The 19,544-nt window shown below is 43.8% G+C and overlaps 1 protein-coding gene across 3 annotated transcripts; it reads left to right on the top strand.

The window, feature by feature from the left end:
* Window positions 1-1,835: 1,835 nt before the first annotated feature.
* msrb3 (methionine sulfoxide reductase B3) lies at window positions 1,836-18,487 on the top strand. 3 transcript variants are annotated; one of them, XM_048267301.1, is made up of 7 exons: window positions 1,836-1,969; window positions 5,598-5,735; window positions 9,025-9,133; window positions 10,134-10,211; window positions 11,225-11,253; window positions 17,348-17,445; window positions 17,543-18,487. In XM_048267301.1, the coding sequence occupies exons 2-7, from the start codon at window positions 5,621-5,623 to the stop codon at window positions 17,708-17,710; spliced, it is 597 nt and encodes a 198-aa protein (XP_048123258.1). In that variant the 5' UTR covers window positions 1,836-1,969; window positions 5,598-5,620; the 3' UTR covers window positions 17,711-18,487. The 3 variants fall into 3 exon arrangements, with proteins under 3 accessions (XP_048123258.1, XP_048123257.1, XP_048123259.1); XM_048267302.1 differs by lacking the exon at window positions 5,598-5,735 and adding an exon at window positions 6,852-7,037 and having other exon boundaries at window positions 1,846-1,969; XM_048267300.1 differs by lacking the exon at window positions 5,598-5,735 and having other exon boundaries at window positions 1,840-1,969.
* Window positions 18,488-19,544: the final 1,057 nt, after the last annotated feature.

Here is a 19,544-nt window from a genome sequence, read left to right as displayed (position 1 = left end):
CAGTTGACAAGAGCAAGTCTTTAAATCCTTGAGGTGGGTGGGTGGGGTTGTGGTGTATTGCTGTTGTCTCTGATACAGTTTCCCATCCCTCTGCCCCATGTAGTCTTTAAACACTTCACCTGTGATGTCCAGTTGCTTGTGAGATGTTTTGAGTAGTTTCTTACTACAGAATTGCTACTAGGTTCATCTGGCTGCTGTCATTGATCTCTCTCTCTCTCTCTCTCTCTCTCTCTCTCTCTCTCTCTCTCTCTCTCTCTCTCTCTCTCTCTCTCTCTCTCTCTCTCTCTCTCTCTCTCTCTCTCTCTCTCTCTCTCTCTGTGTGTTTGGAAGATGCAGTGTAGTTGATCACAGGGTGCAGTATTTGCAGCAAAGCGTACAATTGATGCACAAACTATGTCATAAGGCTGGTGCACACTACCTGCAGCAGAGAACCTCATTGTGCCTTAACTTTGTGCTTTATTAAAAGACTGACACTGCATTTCTGGGGAATGTATATGGATTGCGTAGGTGTCAGTATGGGTATAATCGTTTAAGAGGAGATAAGGTCACTCTACACAGGGGGTTTGGTTGGATGTTTTTTTTTTCCTTCTGCTGACAGCAATATGCTGGATGTTGCTTAATGATAGTGTCTGCATCCAACCAAATGCCTTTTTCACAAGTTTTAAAAATAATGTGTGTTGATCTGTCTCTTCATCTGTTCAGATTGCGCACACTTATGTTTGTCAGCTTTTTTTGTCAGTTAGGGAGACCTTAGATTCATTTTTAAACGATCAACTGCACAGAGCTAATGTTATGTAAAAAATAAATAAAAACTCAAAATAAAAAATAAAGTCAGAGGTTGTCCTTGCTGTATATTATGTTTATCCCTCCTGTTTTATTTAGGTCTGCAATTGACTGGTGCTGCATCTGTCTGTACAGAGAATGTTGGGTCAATGTCATGCCGTCAGTCCTCAGTGTGGTGTAATCTGATGTATTTATGTGTACACTGTACATTTATGTAACTAGTATGTACTATTCTGCAGCTTAGGACTGAAATTGTACTGTTGCGTCAATCAATATTCCTAACCTGCTAGCCAGAGGGGAAGGTGTACAGTAATGCAGACATTTTAAAGTTCAAATGCTTTAATGTAATTTGTCCCTTGTCTTGTTTAAAGTCTAATTAAAGGTTTGGTAGGGTTTTGAAAAAGTGATTGTGTTAATATTTGGAGAGGTATATGTAACTTTGAATGTTTGTTTTGGTTCAATTTTGTACATGGAAAGTTTTAGTTGGTCATGGTAAAGATCATATATTTGATGAGGCATAGCTCAGAAATGGCAGCTTCTACTTAATTATTTAATCCCAACATGGATGGTAATGTTTGTGCAAGCTTCTTAGTTGTCACTATATTGCTGACATTTTGCTACATCAGTTAAATAAAACATCATGGTTGTGATACATTTTAGTAAAACTCATTTTATCTAAAGTATAATTCAAGTTCCAATCTTAGATGTGATAACTGGAAATATGACTTTTCACTTACTACTAAACGGTATAGGCTACTGTATACTACCAATCCACATAGGAAACCTCGTAGGAAAAAGAATGGTTGGAAATGTGTGCGCCTCTGATGAGTTGAGTGGTTCAGAGAGACCTCACAGAAAGCGTTTAGGATTCTGTTCTGTCCGGTGTGGTGTAGTTGACTGTTTCAGTGATAAAAATCTTTAATGTTTTAGAGATTTTTCTCCCAAAGTACTCTGCACGACAATTTGACTGGCTGTCTATGTAGGCTGACCCTCTTGGACATATTTGGAGATTGTTTGGGGCGGACGGAGGAATTTCCCATAATGCACTTTCCCACTTGTCATTACCTAAGAAGTACACAAACCAGCGTTTACAGAGCATACCCGTTTCAGCGTCCAATGCACCGGCTCAGAATTGCCAGACACTCTTCCTTCTTCAGTTATATCATATTCTTTCAGTTTTTACTCGGTATGTATACTTTTCTTCCCAACATGCTTTACATGACTGCACGGACTACTTTAATGGACGATTTAGGCTACGCTCTTATTAGGCTATGTAGGCAGTTCTATTCGTGTCTGTGACATTTGTTAGTGTAAACTGTCAAGTTTCTGTTTAGCCTATGAAAAATATAGCTTATGAAATGCCATTGTGACTAACCGTTCACTATTTGCGAAGAGTCGATTATGACGAGAAAGTGATAAGGTAATATTTGTCCTTCGTCATTCGTTTAAAGGCAGCGTAGCATATGTAGCCATAACATAACGTTACAATTAGTGAGTAGATGTTGCAGTTTTTCAGTCTCGCACAAATGCCTGTATTTGTGCATGGTGAAATATCCATAACGGTAGGTTAGGCAAGAGTAGGAGTAGACTCTAGACAGTTGACCCTAGCTTTACGCAGTCACTATAGTCCCGTCACAAATATTGGGTTACGTTTCAATATGGCGCACTGGTTGTTCCTTACCCCTTTCGAAAATGATGTTTAGAAACATTGTTCAAAACCTCCTGACACTTCATTGCAAGCTGTTAACAGATGCAAATTGGAGTTCTGACCTAGCGAAATAGGTTATGTTTATGACTGTGCGCCGTGGTCGTATGCAAGAGGTCTTTGAGGACACTTGCACCAAGACATTATTAATAGACTCTTAGCTAGCTACATCAGAGTAGTCGCCTACTCCACTGTCATTTGGACTCTGGAAAAATATTCATCATCGGTCCCTAACTCATTAAAATCATTGCATTGCATTAATCCTATTATAACCAAGTAGTCTGATTTTCCCCAACTCTTAAAAAAAGTCAATCAGCCTTGTAATTATAGAATTGACAACCACATAGGCTTAATGCAGACAGTAGACTAACATGCACATTGCATTCTTCATAATCATACAGGGCGATTTGGGCTATAAGCCATATGTAGTCTGGTGTAGGCTATGTTTTGTGTGAGGTTGGAAGTGCTGCTGTGTGCCCATCTGTCGACGACTGACCGACCATTCTAGTGCCAACCAGCAAAGAGCTGAGGTTGTCTCATTCTCTATGTTGTAATGGTGTCTATTGTGTCTTAAACAAAAGCTGCTTTTCACCCTGAATGGTACCCACTTCACACTGCCCTAATGCGATGTATGATCTGAAATCCAAAAACCTTTTAGCTAGTTATCCAACACAGCTCAAAGGCAATGCCCAGCTGGAATTCTACCCAAATGTATGGGTTTAATGACAGTACAATATTTAGCCTGCAAGTGTGAAGTAGTTGGCCTGCAAATGTGCAGTTTAGTTATTATTATTGTTTATGTTATTGTTTTTGTCTGATTATTAAAATGTCCTCCAGTTAAAATGGCGATGAATCACTCTACTGAGCCTCTCCACTGAGATCTCTGTTTACCCATACCTTACTGAACTGGGCCTAGGTTTTTTTTTTATTTGCAGATTATAAATATGTTCTGCTGAAATTGCCTTATATGGCAGTATGAAAAACAGCATGAGGTTCTTAGCTTTGCCATAGAGGCTGATCCATTTCTGCCTGTTTATATCCACTGATAAACAAAAATGTTATTGTCATATTGAAATAAGTCAATGTGGTAATGTCTTTGCGACATCATTCTTAACTTGTTTAGAGTCTGTAATGCAAATGCATGTGTGGTGATATGCTTCTCTACCCCATTTGCTAGGTCTAAATTCAGGTCCAGGTGTCTGCAAACTGTTCTACAAGTGTATCTCACAATTGGAATCTCCTGCCATGCATACCCAATAGATTAAAGGATTATATTAGCTAACACAAAGAAATAGCTTTTACAGGCATTTTGTTTGCTGCAACCAAGGCCATCGGGAGTGCAGTGGGTGTGGGGATTTATCTTTAGCTACAATATCTCTTGTTTCATGGTATATTTCAAATCAACACAATGCATGCAAGAGCATTTGTGTGAAGTTGTGTTAACTATCAGACCCACAGTGAGATTTAAGGGCTTCAGATAACCACGTTAATGTCTGAAGACGGATAAATACAAGTGAAATCACCTTTTCCTCACCTTGTATGACCTCAGTGTTTATAGAAAAAGTACCGGTAGTTTTATTGGTTACTAGAAATCATTTAGTCAAGGTGATATGTAATTGACCATTTACTGAAGTTAAAGAGGTCTTGCTTTTGATTCAGCATCTGAGGTCCCGCTACAGGAGAGCTGTATATCTAGCATTGGTAGATAAAACATATCTGACCGTGGTTTTGGTATAAAGAAAAAGCCAGAGAGAGAGAGAGAGAGAGAGAGAGAGAGAGAGAGAGAGAGAGAGAGAGAAAGAAAAGAGAGAGAGAGAGAGAGAGAGAGAGAGAGAGAGAGAGAGAGAGAGAGAGAGAGAGCTGGTGACAGTCTTTTTTAAGATTACTGTTTGGGAAAAATCTCTAATCCAGTATGACATAGCAGGAAGTAGCAGACAGTCTGCCTAGCTATTTATAAATACCAGTGGACCTCTGATATTTATTTTTAAAACATGCCTCACTCACAGCCCTCTCTGCAGATACATTGATTTAACATTGGCTTCATGTCAGATCTGCACCTGAATGTTTGGTGATGAAGGACAGGCATCCAGAGAAGAGAAGAATGCTTATACGCAATTGATCTTATTACATACATCACTTTTTGTTGTAATTGTAGTTTTATTTCCAGTGCATGGCATATTATATTTTGTTGAAGACTAATTTTAGTTGTGATGTATGGTAGGCAAGAGTGGCATCTTTTATAAGCCTCAGGGTTCCCACAGGTCATGGAATTTCTGGAATATCATGGAATTTTGGAAAGTCTATTCCAGACATGCAAAGTCATGGAATATCAGGGAATTTTGTGCAGCAATTTTTCAATAACTTACTTGCCAAAATATATTAGTACAAATATATTTCCACGCAAAATTGGTGTATATCTGGTTATTAGCTTTACTACTTGCTTGAGTAGGCCAACTTTGTCATCTCCCGCTCTAAAGTAAAAAAAGTAAAAGATAATTGAACACTGCGCGGTAGCTCTGAAATCATTTGTCGATATATTTTACTATTCATTATGTAGTAAGTCATGGAAATTCAGTTTTTTTGTCAGGGAAAGTCAGGGAATTTAACATTTGATTTTAGAGTGGGAACCCTGAAGCCTGTTTTTTGCTTTTTCATAACATGACTATAAGAAATGTGATGGGTGAAGTCCTGTGCTCAGGTTCATGGCTGGTGTGGTTTCATTTGTTTAGTCAGATATCATAGGGAAGCTCATGAGAAAAAACCCCTCTGAATTGCAAGGCTGTCTGATGATGCTCTGTATTACTAACAACTACTGGCGCTTCTACCATCCATGCACAAAAGGACCCACTTCATGTAATCTAACCAGTCTCTTATTAGACCTCAACACTTGACATAGAGTCACATTTCTACACTTGTTCCCATTCTCTCTCTCTTTCTCTGTCTCTCTCACACAGACACAGACACACACACACACACACATGCACACACTTGCTTCTCTCCCCTCTCTCACATGTGCACACACATCAGTCATCTATGTCCCCCTTGTCCCCCTCCACACTTGCGAGTGACGCTGCCCCCCCCCACTCCCTGCCCCCTCTCTCCCCCATAGCTCCTCACGTGCCCTAGGCCTGGATGGCAGCCTCTCTCCTCAGATGCATGGCCCCCATGGGCCCCGTTGCCCTCAGGCACTGCCGGAGCTCCTGTAAGGCCGCCGGGCGTCTCCTGGCTCTGCCCACTGCTGCGCTAGGTACTGTAACCATGGGCTACTAGACCACGGGGTGCTTATGGGTGGGTGAGGGGGTGCTATGAGCTCTCTGGTCAGTCCTTCACATAGCCTGTGATGTAGAGCATAAAGCCGTTGTCATGAGATGGACAACTCCAGACTGGCTAGCCACAGTATTATTCATGTTGGTGCTGGTGGGTGCACAGCCCATTTGAAATTAGATCCAAAATTGAAGTGCTTCTGGTGCGGTCTTTTCAACTGCATCAGTGTTCATTGGAGTGGTCAAGTCTGGAGTTTCCTGGTTCCTGGCATATGTTAGTCGCACCAGCTGCTTTGTCCCTCAGCCTGCAGCCATGTGAACAGGCGCTGTGTTGAATGGATGAGTCGGGGCATGGGAGCGAGCGAGACGGGATCATCTTACTGTTGTCAGCAACACTGACGCGTGAGCATGCCCTGTTTGTGCTCATCTTTTGTGTTGCACTCACAGGCCCCATTTCATGTGACCCTTACGTCAAATATTCATGTTCACTGTCTATCACAATTATTTCATCTGCTGTGTCAAAGGTGTATTAGGAACTTTGCAACTTTGACCGGTTCGAGGTTCGTTCAGTATGTGTTATTGCATCAGAGGTGCAGACCAGTCACATACAAACATTTCGCTGCAGTTTCTTGCAGTCTCATTAAAATGTTCATAGTGATGGAGAATGTAATCGGTAAGAAAATCAGTTTTATATCGGGCCTGATTATCGGTCAGTTAATCAGTTAATCACTCTTAACATTTCTCTAATAATTCCTCTCCTCTAACTCATTTTAACAAATTACTCAACCCTATCTACCCAATCAATCTAATCTACCTGCAATCTCCTTACCATTCCTATGGGAACTTGGGGAAGCCTCTGTCATGTGGTTTTCCACTGGTTTGCCTGTGTTGTCATACCGATTATTCTCCTCCAGCTCTCTCCTGTCCCATCATGACCATGTCATCTTAAACCCAGCCCCTGCATGAATGTCATTGGCCAAGTCCACTGTGCCGCACAGATGGATTGGCCTCCCTTCATGTCTGTCTTTGTAACTGACCGCTGTATTGACCTGTGTTGTGTTTTTCTCTCCTTCCTCTGCCTTGCCTCTGTTGTGTTGTAGCGTGAGCAGCAGTGCCCCCCAGTGGGCTGTTTTGTGGGCGCGTGTCTTTGCGCTCTCTGTCCACAGCAGCGGCAACAGCAACAGCAGCAGCAGCCACAGCAGCAGCAGCGATGTCAGGATTCAATCTGCTGCACCTGGTGACCAAGAGCCAGCCTGTGGCTCTCAAAGCCTGCGGGCTACCCTCAGGTCCACTGGATGCTCTGTGTGTGTGTTTGCGTGTGTGTGAGCGGGCTCTGCGCTGCTTTTTTTCCGAGCTCTAAGACACACCTTCCTGTGTGAGCACAAGAGTGTATATCTGTCTTTTTGTTTTGCTGTTTGATTGGTCATCTGCAGGGAAACACCACCCAACGTAACCCATGCCCCTCAAAGATTAGAGTAAACATCTGAAAAAGAAGCTTTATTCCAGTCGTTTGAGAAGGGTCAATTGAATAGGTTCAATTTGTTCAAATCACAACCTTTATTCAGTTATCAGTCATCTGTATTGCCTCAAACCAATGCTTCATTCAGACAAAGGCTGTAAGTGGACGGTCCACTCTCCTCAGGAGCTCAGTAGATGTGTGCTGTTGTGTGGTGTTCCCTGCAGCTGTCTCCTCCTCAGGTTTGGGAGTCTCATTCTCTGTTCTGCCCGCCGGAGATCTCTGGGGCTTCTGGACTAACACTAATATTTGCTTTCTAAAAAGAGCTTGCATGCACACCCCAGTTACCTCTAACTTTCTCCCTAATGCAGTGAGGATTATTCAGCATTACATAACCGCCGTAACACCCGAGGTAGTCAAACTGATTACTCAATGTAATGTCCGAATTGTGAAGTGCGTTTTGACATGCCTTCAGTAGTAATATAGTAACATGAGAACTGATTATAATTTCACCTTATATAATCTACAAACAGTGGTCATTTAAACAGAGCCTCTCACCTTGGGCTGTCCTATTCTGAGTGGGTGAGTAGAGCTTAAGAAGGGAATGGGTGAAACCAAGGGAGCACCAACAGATAAAGCCCTACATTTGACAAGTTCAAATGAGCAAGGCCCATTAAGAAAGAGAGGTCTCTCTCTGCAATCTGTAACAAGTGTCTACAGAAGGTTCAAAGGTGCTTTTCTGAATACTGCAGGAGTGAATTGCATAAGGAAAAGAAGTTCTGTGTTACTTTAATGCTGTTGCCAAATGGCATTTCTCCTCACATAGATTCGCCAGCAATGTACTCAGTTTTAAAATGACACTGTTTAACTGAATGATTCCTGAAATCCCTTACAACTAAGAGCACTTACAGCTTTGTCTCAGAAATGTTCCCACTTCCTAATCGCTTTTGGTTGACAGACAGTGACAGTGGATTTGGCTGTGCAGTGGATTTGTCTCAGCTAACACACACTGCCCCCTTGTGGAACATTTGAACATCTCCACAGTTTTGCCACTAGAGGTCAGCATTGTCACAGCAAGAAATTAAAGTGTTTCCTAACCATGGAATGATTAAACAGCAGAAGCAGCGGTTTGGATAACATTGCTGCGCCTGTGTCGTATCATCACACTGTTGAAAGATCTACAATCTATCCCACTAAATTGTCTTGAGTTCTTTGGCTGTAGCACATCTCCCCCTCTGTACACAGGCTTGTAGGCATCTTGGCAGTTGTAGGACTGAGCAGTGCAATTATACACCCCCACCCAGACAGGAGTCAATATCAGGCTTTTAGAACTGAGTTTTGCCAACCAGTCAATACATATCCAAAATTAGCATCCAGCAATATCTTTTGATATTTTCTTGGTTGCCATAGCACACAGCAGGCAAGCAGATATGTTTCAAAAGGAGTTCTGGCTCACATATAGGCTTGTTTGTTGGCACACAAGTACACACACTGCTTGGGGATGAACATGCAATGTCAAGGAGTGCTTCTTATTATTATCTTTAAGCCTTGCAAAATGCACCTTTTAATTTAGATTAATGGTATGTTTATTTTTTTTTAAGAAATGCATTTGTGAGTTTATTGTGTGATCTTGCTTGTACTTGTCAGTGCTTTTTGTCCATGCTTCATATTGACTCTTGCCTGGAAGAGCACTGTGTGAGAAAACCCTGAACATTGCACTTTAGCACCGCTATATGAAGTGTGTGTGTGTGTGTTAGAGAGAGAGACCCATGAGTTGCGGTCACTACGTAACTCTTGCTATTAACCTTCCCGCACAGGAACATGCCGGAGCAAGAAGACGTGGCCAGTCACCTTCCCCAAGGAGGAGCTGAGGAAGAGGCTGACGCCCGAGCAGTACCATGTCACGCAGGAGAAAGGAACCGAGAGGTGTGGGCCCCTAGCCTGGCTCTGCCACCCTCCCTATCCTGGCTCTGCCACCCTCCCTAGCTTGGCTCTGCCACCCTCTAACTCTGCCTTTCATGTCCAAGGCTTTCCAACAGCCGGAAAAAAAATCCACTTTCAGCCGTTCCCTGGTCCTCCTTTAAAAACGCCCGTCGTAAAATGTTGTTGTGCATATTGGCTGTTCTTTTTATTTGGGGGTAAACAAGCACCCTATTCACTTCCACTGGCACCGTAAACAAAAAGAGCTTGAAATTTCCACCCCGGTTCAAGACGTGCCGTTTCTTTTTGCCATGGTGCGCCGGGCTCCCGGTGGGCTAGCCCCTGGGGGCCTCGGGCCGACTCGAGCGTGCCAGTGGCAGTGGGAAAAGTGCGGTTAGCCCCAAATGAGAGAGAACTCTGTGACTCCCCTCCCGACTCCCTGGCCTGTGGTCGTGCACACGTGGGAAAGGCATTTATCGGCTCATTGGCAGGAGGAATGTGAAAAATGCCCAGCGACTGGCCCTAAGCGCGCTGGCGGCCGGCGGAGCTGCCCCTGCCCTCGCTAAAGGCTGGGCCTTCCGCATGACTTCCCGCTGGTGTTTGCTTGTGGCTCCCAGCGCTTTGGCCTCCTCTCCCTATCTGCGCCAGTTGGAGTGGGCTTGTTTATGTACAGGCCTGCGGTCGGCCGCCTCAGGATCCCTCTCCTCCAGATATATCAGGACACTGGCCGCTGATGTCCGCCCTTGTCCTCGAGGCGTAGTTACATTCAAACGAGTTGGGTTTGTGCCCTCTATACACAAAGAGTGCCTGAAAAACAAATGATAGTCTTGTTGGATGGGAGTCTTAGAAGGATAAATGTAATGCTTGCCAAATTATTTTGTATGTTCTGTTACAATAACAGGAGTCTACTTACGATAAGGATGTACAGGCAACTAAGGTTCTAAACGTGCTCCTGAAGGTCAGTTAAAACTGAGGTCTCTTTGCTCTCTCACCTGTCCGTCTGTAGTGCCTTCGCTGGAGAGTACGCCCACAGCAAAGAGGAGGGGACCTACACTTGCATCGTCTGTGGCACCCCGCTCTTCACGTAAGTCAAAGGGCCCGTACAGGACACGTACAGGAACCTCTCCATACCGTCTATACGATAGTTTCCACACATAATGCTTTAGCTATGTTCTCCGCGGGCGTCAGAAGATGGCACTCAAACGGCTTCACTGGGGGAACCGGATGCAATCATCCTGTTATACATTGCACTAGGGTCAGCAAATGATTGACCACCACACTGGTCTCAGGTGCTCCAGGGGAGAGGTGCTACGGGTCCACGTGTGTGTGTGTGTGTGTGTGTGTGTGTGTAGAGGGAAGTTAGGGGGGTGCACGTACCTTCTCCTCCCAACTCTGGAGATCAGAGAGTATGGGCCCACTCCCCGAGCGACTGTCCCGCTCTCTTCAGCTCCCTAATTGGTTCAAGCGGGGCTCTCTCCTCCTCCACGCGGCCCGGCCCAGTCCAGTAGGGTCCGGCCTGTCCTGCACCGGCCCAGCTGTGGCTCGCTCGGCTCGGCGCAAATGCGGGGAGGGTTAACTCCACCTGACAGCACGTCAGGCCCATCTCAGGAGCGATTACCAGGTCGCAATTTTCCCACAGCTCGCTGGAGAGCTTCAAAGGGGGCTGAATTTACGGCCGCCGTTAGCCCATATCTTAGGCTCGCCGATCCCAGAGGAGACGTGCGTTTTTCTCCCCTCCACCACCATCTCTCATCTCTGGCTGTAAGAGTGCACAAATTGCCGCTTATTGTGCGCCAGATATCTTTAGATTCTTTTTTTTTCACCCCCCCTCCCCTCTCGAGGGGCCAAAAAATATGGAGGAAAATGAAACACCCCAGGGAGGCCCTTTTGACAGACTGTTCACTAAGGTCTGAGTCCCCCAGAACACACACACACACTCACACACCCACACAATGTGCCTCTATTAAAATTCATGTTTCTGTTCCTTCCAGCCAACAGAAAATATTGATTCTGAGACATGGTCATTTATTGCCATTTATAGCTGTGCATTCAAACAGGATGGCTTTTTGAAACCGTTTTATTTTTTCTGCATTGCAGGTCAGATAAGAAATTTGACTCGGGATCAGGTATGTAGACCCTCTGCTCCTCGGCTTATGGAAACTAATTCAAACAGATTACATCCATATGACATGTGATTACAGAGAAGCCAGCATTTCAGCCGCATACATCATCCTCCAGAGCTGAGACTGACTCTGGGGACTAGTGACTTCACTCCTCTCAAATAGAAGTGCGTGCTTGTGCATGTATGAAAAATGTGTGTCGGTCAATTTAAAGATACTAAAGAAGCTAAGTTAGCATTTGTTGCTAATTTCCACTAGTCCCGTCCTCACGTAGTAAGCGAGCGGCTTCTCTCATGTGTGGGTGGTGCAAACGGGAGGGGAAGGATGGGGTGACGTTCTTGGTAGGCAGACACATGCCTCTCTTTGATTATCTGAATCAGTTAAGTAAAATCATCTGTGGAAATGACGATATTAGTCGACTCGGCAAACATGTCCATGTTATTGTCTGCCCCTTTGTTGAAAGTCTGAGTAGAAATGCAGTCATAGCTGTTGCATCTGCTCCCAAGGTGGAGGTAATGGACTGAGACCACATACAGTTTATACTACACATAAGCCAGACAGCTCTCTCTCTCTCTCTCTCTCTCTCTCTCTCTCTCTCTCTCTCTCTCTCTCATTCCCTTTCTTTTTGACTTGGGTGAGTAGACAGCTTGACCCCGCGGCCCCTTTCTGGTTGATTGCAGGGATGAGTGTGTACCCAGTCAGCTGTCTAATGGGCGCTCAGAGTGGGCTAAAAAGGCCTCCATGCTTATTAATCAATCTGTGAATTACACCACTAACAGAAAATAGCGACCGTGACTTAAGGAGCTTAAAATATTTGCCCAAAGTTATTTTAATGAAGGCTATCTCTTCCTCTGTGATTAGTTTATTGGCTGTAAACGCTGGGGATCTGTCAGTTGTAATCCGCTGGAATGTCCTGTTCTCTTAATTGTGCAGGTTTTTGACATCAAACAGGATTCTAAATGCATCTTTCTTTGCAATTAGGGAATAACTTCACAGAGCTATGTGTGTTGTCAGGGTTAAAAATAGACACATGCAAGAGTCACCCAGTAAGTAATTGCTGAGGTTGACCTATGCAACCCAAGGAAACGTTTCTAGTTTTCTATTTAGGCTACAAGTAGAGAATTAACAGTCTATTTATAAACTACTTTGGTAATGTATACTGTGTGAAGGATCCACTCTGGTGCAGTACTCAATACAAAAACACTGTTAATTAATATAAATCCAATATTGAGGATTATTTAGGGTATAGTACAAGAGTTAGTTTTAAATCAAAGAAGTGCTTCTCTTTTTTGTTATACTGGTACAAACCTCCTAATTTGGGGAAGGCAAAAATAGGTTAAAAACACATCAAAATGCCATCACATCAAAGATATGAAGGTTGGTGGAGAATCGTGCAATATAGGGATTTGTGTGTGTGTGTGCATGCATGTGTGCGCGTGCGTGTGTGTGTGTGTGCGTGCGTGTGTGTGTGTGTCTGACGGTGGCCAGTGTGCTGAGCGAGCGGGGTGGTAAGCCCCTGCCATGAGGGATGAGCTGGTGTGCTGGGTGGCGGAGGCCTTCCCTAGCCAGTCTCCTGCGTTGCGTGCTGCAGGCCGCGCTGACAGCCCTGATGCATCACGCCGGCATGCCCTCGCCTGAGTAAACATTTCCCTCCCTGAGTGGCACCCACTATCTGACCCACGTAAATACAGAGCTCAGGAAATGGAAAGGTCTGGATTGGAGGGGTGTGTGTGTGGTTGTGTGCACATACCTGTGCATGTGTGTGCGTGCGTGTCTGTTTTTGTGTGGGTGTCTGTTTTCTTTGTGTGTGCGTGTCTGTGTCTGTGTCTGTGTGTGTGTGTCTGTGTGTGTGTGTGTCTGTTTTGTTGGAGGGCTTTGAGGCTTTTTATGAAGCAAAACTTTGGGATCAAAAATGAGCAAATGCATTAATCATTTAATGGAGATGAAAGTTCTTCATGGCTAGTTTTCAAACTTGCCTGGAAGCTCCACTTATCTGTGTGTGTGTGTTGTGTGCATACATGTGTCAGCACATCTCATTGATCTACTTTGCTGTCATACCAAAGAGACAGTGCTTGATGCATTCAAGACTTTAATTAAAAATTGAAGATAAACAATCCCCTGCTTGCTTTAAGAGAAGAACAAAATGCTCCAAAATATTTGTGTTTTTTTCTAAAGACAGTATGCAGTTTACCCCTGGCTGAGAGACATTGTTTCTGTGAAGTTGTGACATGTTAATGCTCATTCATCAGATCGCTATATCGGGCACCTCAGTCCCATTGGACTCAAATACTTTTCTGTATCAAAGAGTTTCAGTGTTGAGTTAGCTTGAAACTGTGCCATGTACAAAAGCTGTTGTGAATGCTTCAAAGGTCTTTCCAGCAGCCATGATAAGTTTACTGAGTGTGAAAGGAATATGAATGTCATATGCATATATGTCTGTAACCACACAAATCAAAGCACAATTGACCCAGTCTTTTAGTATTACAAAAAGATCTGCCATTGTTATAATTATGTCATTCATCTAGTATCAAATGCTTTGGGGGAAAAAAACCCTGCTGGAGAATTTAGCTTGTGTTGTTTTGATTGTTTCATGTTTCCCCACCCCCGCACTGACACGAGCCAAACTTCTAGGAACACAGACTGCCCCCGTGCTCACCAGACTCGTGCCGACTCCGTTTCCTGTTTATGCTCGAAAACATTTTTTTGTGCCACACGGGTTCCCGTTTTGGGCCCCGTGCTGTCGCCCTGCAGCAGAACGCCGCGCCGCGCCGTGTGGTAACCATCCGCCGGGATGCTCCTGCTCTGAGTCATAGGATTCTTGTGCTCCTTGGAGAATTTCCTGTTCCTGAGTGGAATTCTGCGGCTTTGTAGCCGTGGCCAACCATCCCCTCCCTCCGTTTGGGAGCGCCGGGGAACAGGGGAGAGAGACACGGCTCAGGCCAGAGGGTTTTATTTTTCTGGAGGGTTGGGTGCAGAGCAGGGGTGGTTCTGGGGCTGAGGCTGGTGGGGTGGGGTGCTCGTTTGGTGCTCCTCCAGAGTGCCACAGAGAGTCTAGTGGAGAAGCAACTTGTGTGTTCTTCACCAAACATTTCCCCCTAAGAATGTCATTTGAAAACTGTTAAGCTTATATTTACGGTACAAAAATCTGAGTATTTTTCAATATCTAACTCCATTTATAAAAGCCATATTTTGTATTTCAAACTGTGATAGAAAAACAATTATTGTGGTTTTGGGTGTTCTCAGTTTTACAAACTCTGTCCATAGATTTTCAATAATCTTTAGGTCCGACAGGAGTGGCATGCAAAACCTTGTAGTCAACTGTGGATTTTGAACTGTGTTTTTTGATCATTATCCCAGAAACCATCTTTTCATTTTCAGTTTTTTTTTTACACACAGTGTGATGTTTGCTTCCAGAATTTGCTAGTATATAATTGAACCTATAATTCCTTCTACAAGTGAAATATTCTCCATGCAACACATTCATTGCAACTAAAATAGCTTAATCAGGCCACAAGATTTGTTCCCAAAATGCTTGTTTAGACCATAAATGCCTGATTTTAAAGTTTATGGTGAGGACGCAGAAAAAGTTTTCTTCTCATGATTCATATGTGTATGCTATATTTGCCACTGCATGGTAGAACAGTGCACCCCCACTCCAAATCTACCTGAGGGTCTTTTGTAGTCAGATTTTTTTTGTGCCTCTCTAGAAATATTATGAGCAGACGGCCATTTCTTAATTATAATGCAAACTGAGGAAATGGCCTGAAAATGCGTTGGAAACTTTTGCTTGACACTCCTTTCCTTTTTCTAAAATGATCAACTCCAAAATTTTGCAAAACATACAGTAACAAGTCCTTTAGAGAGCAGTTCATCTTCTTCCCACTTCACCCAGTAACATAGATTTTTGCCAGGGCTGCCCAAACGATTACATGGCACTCTGTATTCAGTCATACAGTATACCAGACCTGCATTAAACCTTGGCAGACGTACACTGTCATGCCTTTGGACAAAAACAGTTACAAGTATGGCACTGCATAAAAATGAACACAAAACATGTTATTGGTGTCTAAGATGCCGCGTTAAAGGCAAAACAAGCCAGAAAATAAGTAGGACCCTTTTGCTTGTTTATTTGTGACCCTCCCATCTCATCCATGCTTTGTGTCCTAAATAACTTTTTATGTATTTGGTATATGGTTGTTGTGTATGTTTTCAATGAGGTTTCCAAGGCAGAGGAAGGCTGGGCTGTGTGTGAGGGCTAGGTGGCCAACAGGGTCACTCGTATTGGTTTACATATCTTTGGCCTTTTTCTTTTTTTTTTTCTCCAAGGAGGCCATGTGGACATATTTTGGGATGTGGTATGATGTAATCCAACCTGGCCTGCAGCTTTTGTGCTCAGGGATTTGTTGCTATTTGTTGCTAAGGTTTGCTATCGACCACCATGTGATGATAAAACAAGGAATGTAGCAATTTTCGGTTCCACAATGTCTTTTACAAGGCAGTAACATTTTAACTGGTACAGTTTGCACTGAAATAGCAAGCCATCTGCTGAAATGGAGTTTTTTGCTCTGAATAAAATCAGTATGAATCTGTGTCTACAGAATTCACAGATTGTCCATAACAATGTCTGCCCGTGGAAGTCCTCCACTTAAAAACACGCCCAGCAATGAAATAATGATCCCTCAGATGAATGCTCCCTCTTGTTTTTAGACATGTCCACTAGGCTGTGCAGTCATGCAGGGCCTGTTAAGTCCTTATTGCAACAACACGTACAGTATTCGCACACACCATCTGCCTTTGCCCCACTTTCTTTTGGGTGCCATATGATCTCCATCTAATCCAGGAACATGGAGCAGTTGTCCCAGGTCTCTGGGCTTATAAGCCTGAGGCCCGGTGAGGCTCTCTGAGTGCCCGGCTCTCCGCTAGTCCCCCAGGCTCTCCAGATAAGGAGGAGGACGTGACCAGGGAGACCACCCGTGAGTGCTCTAAGGGGATTTCTGTGCCTTGGTGACCTCTGCGAGGTCAGGGTCAGCAGGATGAAAGGACGAGGAGAGAATGCAAATACAGTTTTGTGGCTCTCAGGATTACGCCGGCCATTTCTGACCTCCCTTATTTGACAAGCTTTGCTCTGGAAACCATGCAAGGAGTTTGTGTGTTTGGGCAAGGATTAGTCAAGGGTTAGTCAAGGGTTAATTAGTAGCGCTGCTCTCCTTGAAATGTGACACGAAATCAATGGCTAACATTAGTGATCCACTAATTGGGATTTGTGAGTGTGCAAAGTTTGCCAGTGCATTGAGCCTTTTTGAGTTCCTGTACTGGTGTGTTTTTTTTATTATATTTAAAGATTCCTTTTCTCTTACTGGGGCAGCGTGCATACCCCCTCAGTCCTGTCTCTCTGCAGTGAATGTGTTTTATGTTTAATGAAGTTCATGGCTGCGTCTCACTCTTTAATTATGAGGAAGGCAGGGATCTCCTTAAGAAATGAAAGGGAAGCTTGAGGGGGGTGTGACTGGGCGTCTAGCTGGAATGAACTACAAAAATAAACCTTCAGCAGTGGCTTGGCAGCACCGGAGAATGGGGAGCTTGTCCCAGAGACTGAATGCTGAAAACCTGAGGAAGCAGCCAAGAAGTATCAAGGGGAATCCATCCACTGCGTGCTCACATTCCTGCAGCAAGAGTATACACACACACACACACGCATTCAGAGAGAGTTTTGTACATGCCAATATATTCAGGTGGGAATGTCCTGGCAGCCCCACGGGTTTGGTGTTATCAGGCATCCTTGAGCATGGACCTCAGTGCCAGCAGCATGTGGTCTCAGGTAGCTGTGTTTGGAGCAGACTGGTGCAAAGAACTCTTTATCCAAGACCTGGCACAAACACCATAGTGCGTAGACAGAGGGGTTCAGTGTTTTTTTTTTTTTTTAATATTTCTTCATACTGAAGGCATGTTAATTAAAAGTGCAAGAATGCACTTAACATCATAGAAATTTGTAGTAGCCTATTTATTTGATCAGGCAAGGCCACGCTGCTCTAGAACTGTCATTTGTTTACTTTCTTGCATTCTGGGCCCATGAAACCGCTTGTTTATACTTCCATTACAGGATGGCCATCCTTCTTTGATCTGATTAAGAAGGAGTCCATAACCCTCACAGATGACTTCTCCTACGGCATGCACCGCGTGGAGACCACCTGTAGCCAGGTGACCCTTCGTCTCTACTGTCACCAGATAGATACCAAAGCAACATTCACCCTTCTGTTTGTTTCATTGTTTGTTTGTTTTTCTCATGTCATTATAGTGTGGCGCTCACTTGGGACACCTCTTTGATGATGGGCCGCGGCCGACGGGGAAGCGCTACTGCATAAACTCCGCTTCGCTGGGCTTCCAGCCGAAGGACGCGGCCGCAGCCGCAAGCGCGGGGGCAGTTGCAGGAGAGGCCCCGGCCTCCAGCAAGAGTGAGCTGTGAGCAGCCCTGTGGACAGACAGCACGCTGACGAGCAGGCCCCCCACAGTGTCCCTCCCGTAGCCCGATACAATACGACATGTCAGCCTACACTCCAACAATTATAGCATCACCCCACGTTAAACGACATCATCTACGACAATTACTAAGCCAGCCATCGAAGCTTGAGGAGTAAGGAATCAACAAGCCTGCACTCAGCACCATTATTATGGCCTTGTCTAAAGCTGCCCAACCAGCTGATGCTTGCTGCCTATAAAACTGTACCTAAACTCCTCCAGCCTGACGTGTGGAGACGTCTGGTGAGAGAAACAGAATCCCACTGTCACTCTGCTTAAGAGTGCTCAATAGAGGTTTTGATAGTGCACGTCTGTGAGCTGTGATATTTTCTTCTCGGAGATATAGTGAAAGCCCTTTGTTTGGAAATGAATTATGTATGTGTATTTTCTCAGAGCAACGTGTTATTTTTGAAGTGAAATTTGATACCTAGAGGTTGGCGGTTTAGGGAAAATGCTATGCAAGTGCTCCTGTGAGCGGTAAAATAAGCATCAAGCAGAGAACAAAGCATTCTTTCAAATAAAACGCTACAGATGACAAATGTTTAGTCTGAACACAAATGTAGCCTGGCTTTTAAGGGTGGGCCATATTTTTTTTTCTTCTCCTGACTCCATTTCTCGGTTCCTCCCGCTCCGGGTTGAGTAGGCTATATTCAGGGTTTTGATTCATCAATTGTGTTGACATATATATTTAAAAAGAGTTATCAAATAAAAGTTAGTAGAAACACCTTGATACAAAACTATGTTTTTTTTTGTGAGTTTGTCAATTGTCAGTTCTTCTAGTGATCCATATGTATTTGGGTAACATAGGGTAATACGGTATCAGTAATGGGGTACAGTGTGTTTGTGAACATTTTGTGATTTCCTACAACTACAACGTACAACTGGATTTTTACTCAGTTATTATTTTAATGTGAACTTTAAGAAACACTTACTGTACTGTACATACTATAGCCTGAGAAGCAGTAAACAAATAGTGCAACTGCAGTAAGGTCCAGAGGGAAGTTGATTTTATGCAGACCTTATTAAAGCAATGCACAGAACGCCTGCTCAGGAGACATTGCATTGGGTGAGTATGACATTGACATTGACATCCCCTGTGGCCAAAGTAAATGCATCGGCTTTGATAACAAAGAGCAGTTGAAGAGAAGTTCATCCACAGGTCAGCACCAGGAAAAGGTGTTGTCCTTGCAACAGTTTTAAGTGGTATGGATTTTCTTTTGTAATTATTGAAATGCCAAGTCATTGTGACTTAGTTATGGTTATGGTTATGGATTTGGCAGACGCCTTTGTCCAAAGCGACACATAAATACAAAACAACATAATAATATTTAAATTAAACAGGGAACAGAGTTCACAATAACACTTAGTGCTATTGTAATTGCATAAATGCATTTACCAACACTGTAGTCTACACTATAAGCTGTGTGTGTGTAAGAGAGAGAGAACATTATGCGATCTTAGGCTGTGGGCACAAGCAAATTGAAATGAGCACACATGTCATCTGCAAAACTGAGTGTAGGTACTTACCACTTACTTAACCGTCTGCGTATGTAATTATGAAATGTCAAACACATCCCCCTTTGGTGACAGATTTAACCCAAGGAAGAAATTAACTTGCTGGTAACCCAAGGGTTGCTGTAAGTGTTTGGCTCGATGAAGTGTTTGGGGTTTGTTTTGTGTAGCATCTCCATGGAAACAACCTTGGAATGTGACATTGTTCTCAGCTTAATTCCATTTGATAGATCGCCCTCATATAATTTGCTTGCATCAGCTTGCATTCT

The sequence above is a fragment of the Alosa alosa genome, chromosome 17, assembly GCF_017589495.1.
Source record: "Alosa alosa isolate M-15738 ecotype Scorff River chromosome 17, AALO_Geno_1.1, whole genome shotgun sequence".
NCBI classification, from domain to species: domain Eukaryota; kingdom Metazoa; phylum Chordata; class Actinopteri; order Clupeiformes; family Clupeidae; genus Alosa; species Alosa alosa.
The sequence above is the reverse complement of the archived record's forward strand: the minus strand, read 5'-3'. Positions and strand labels throughout refer to the sequence as shown.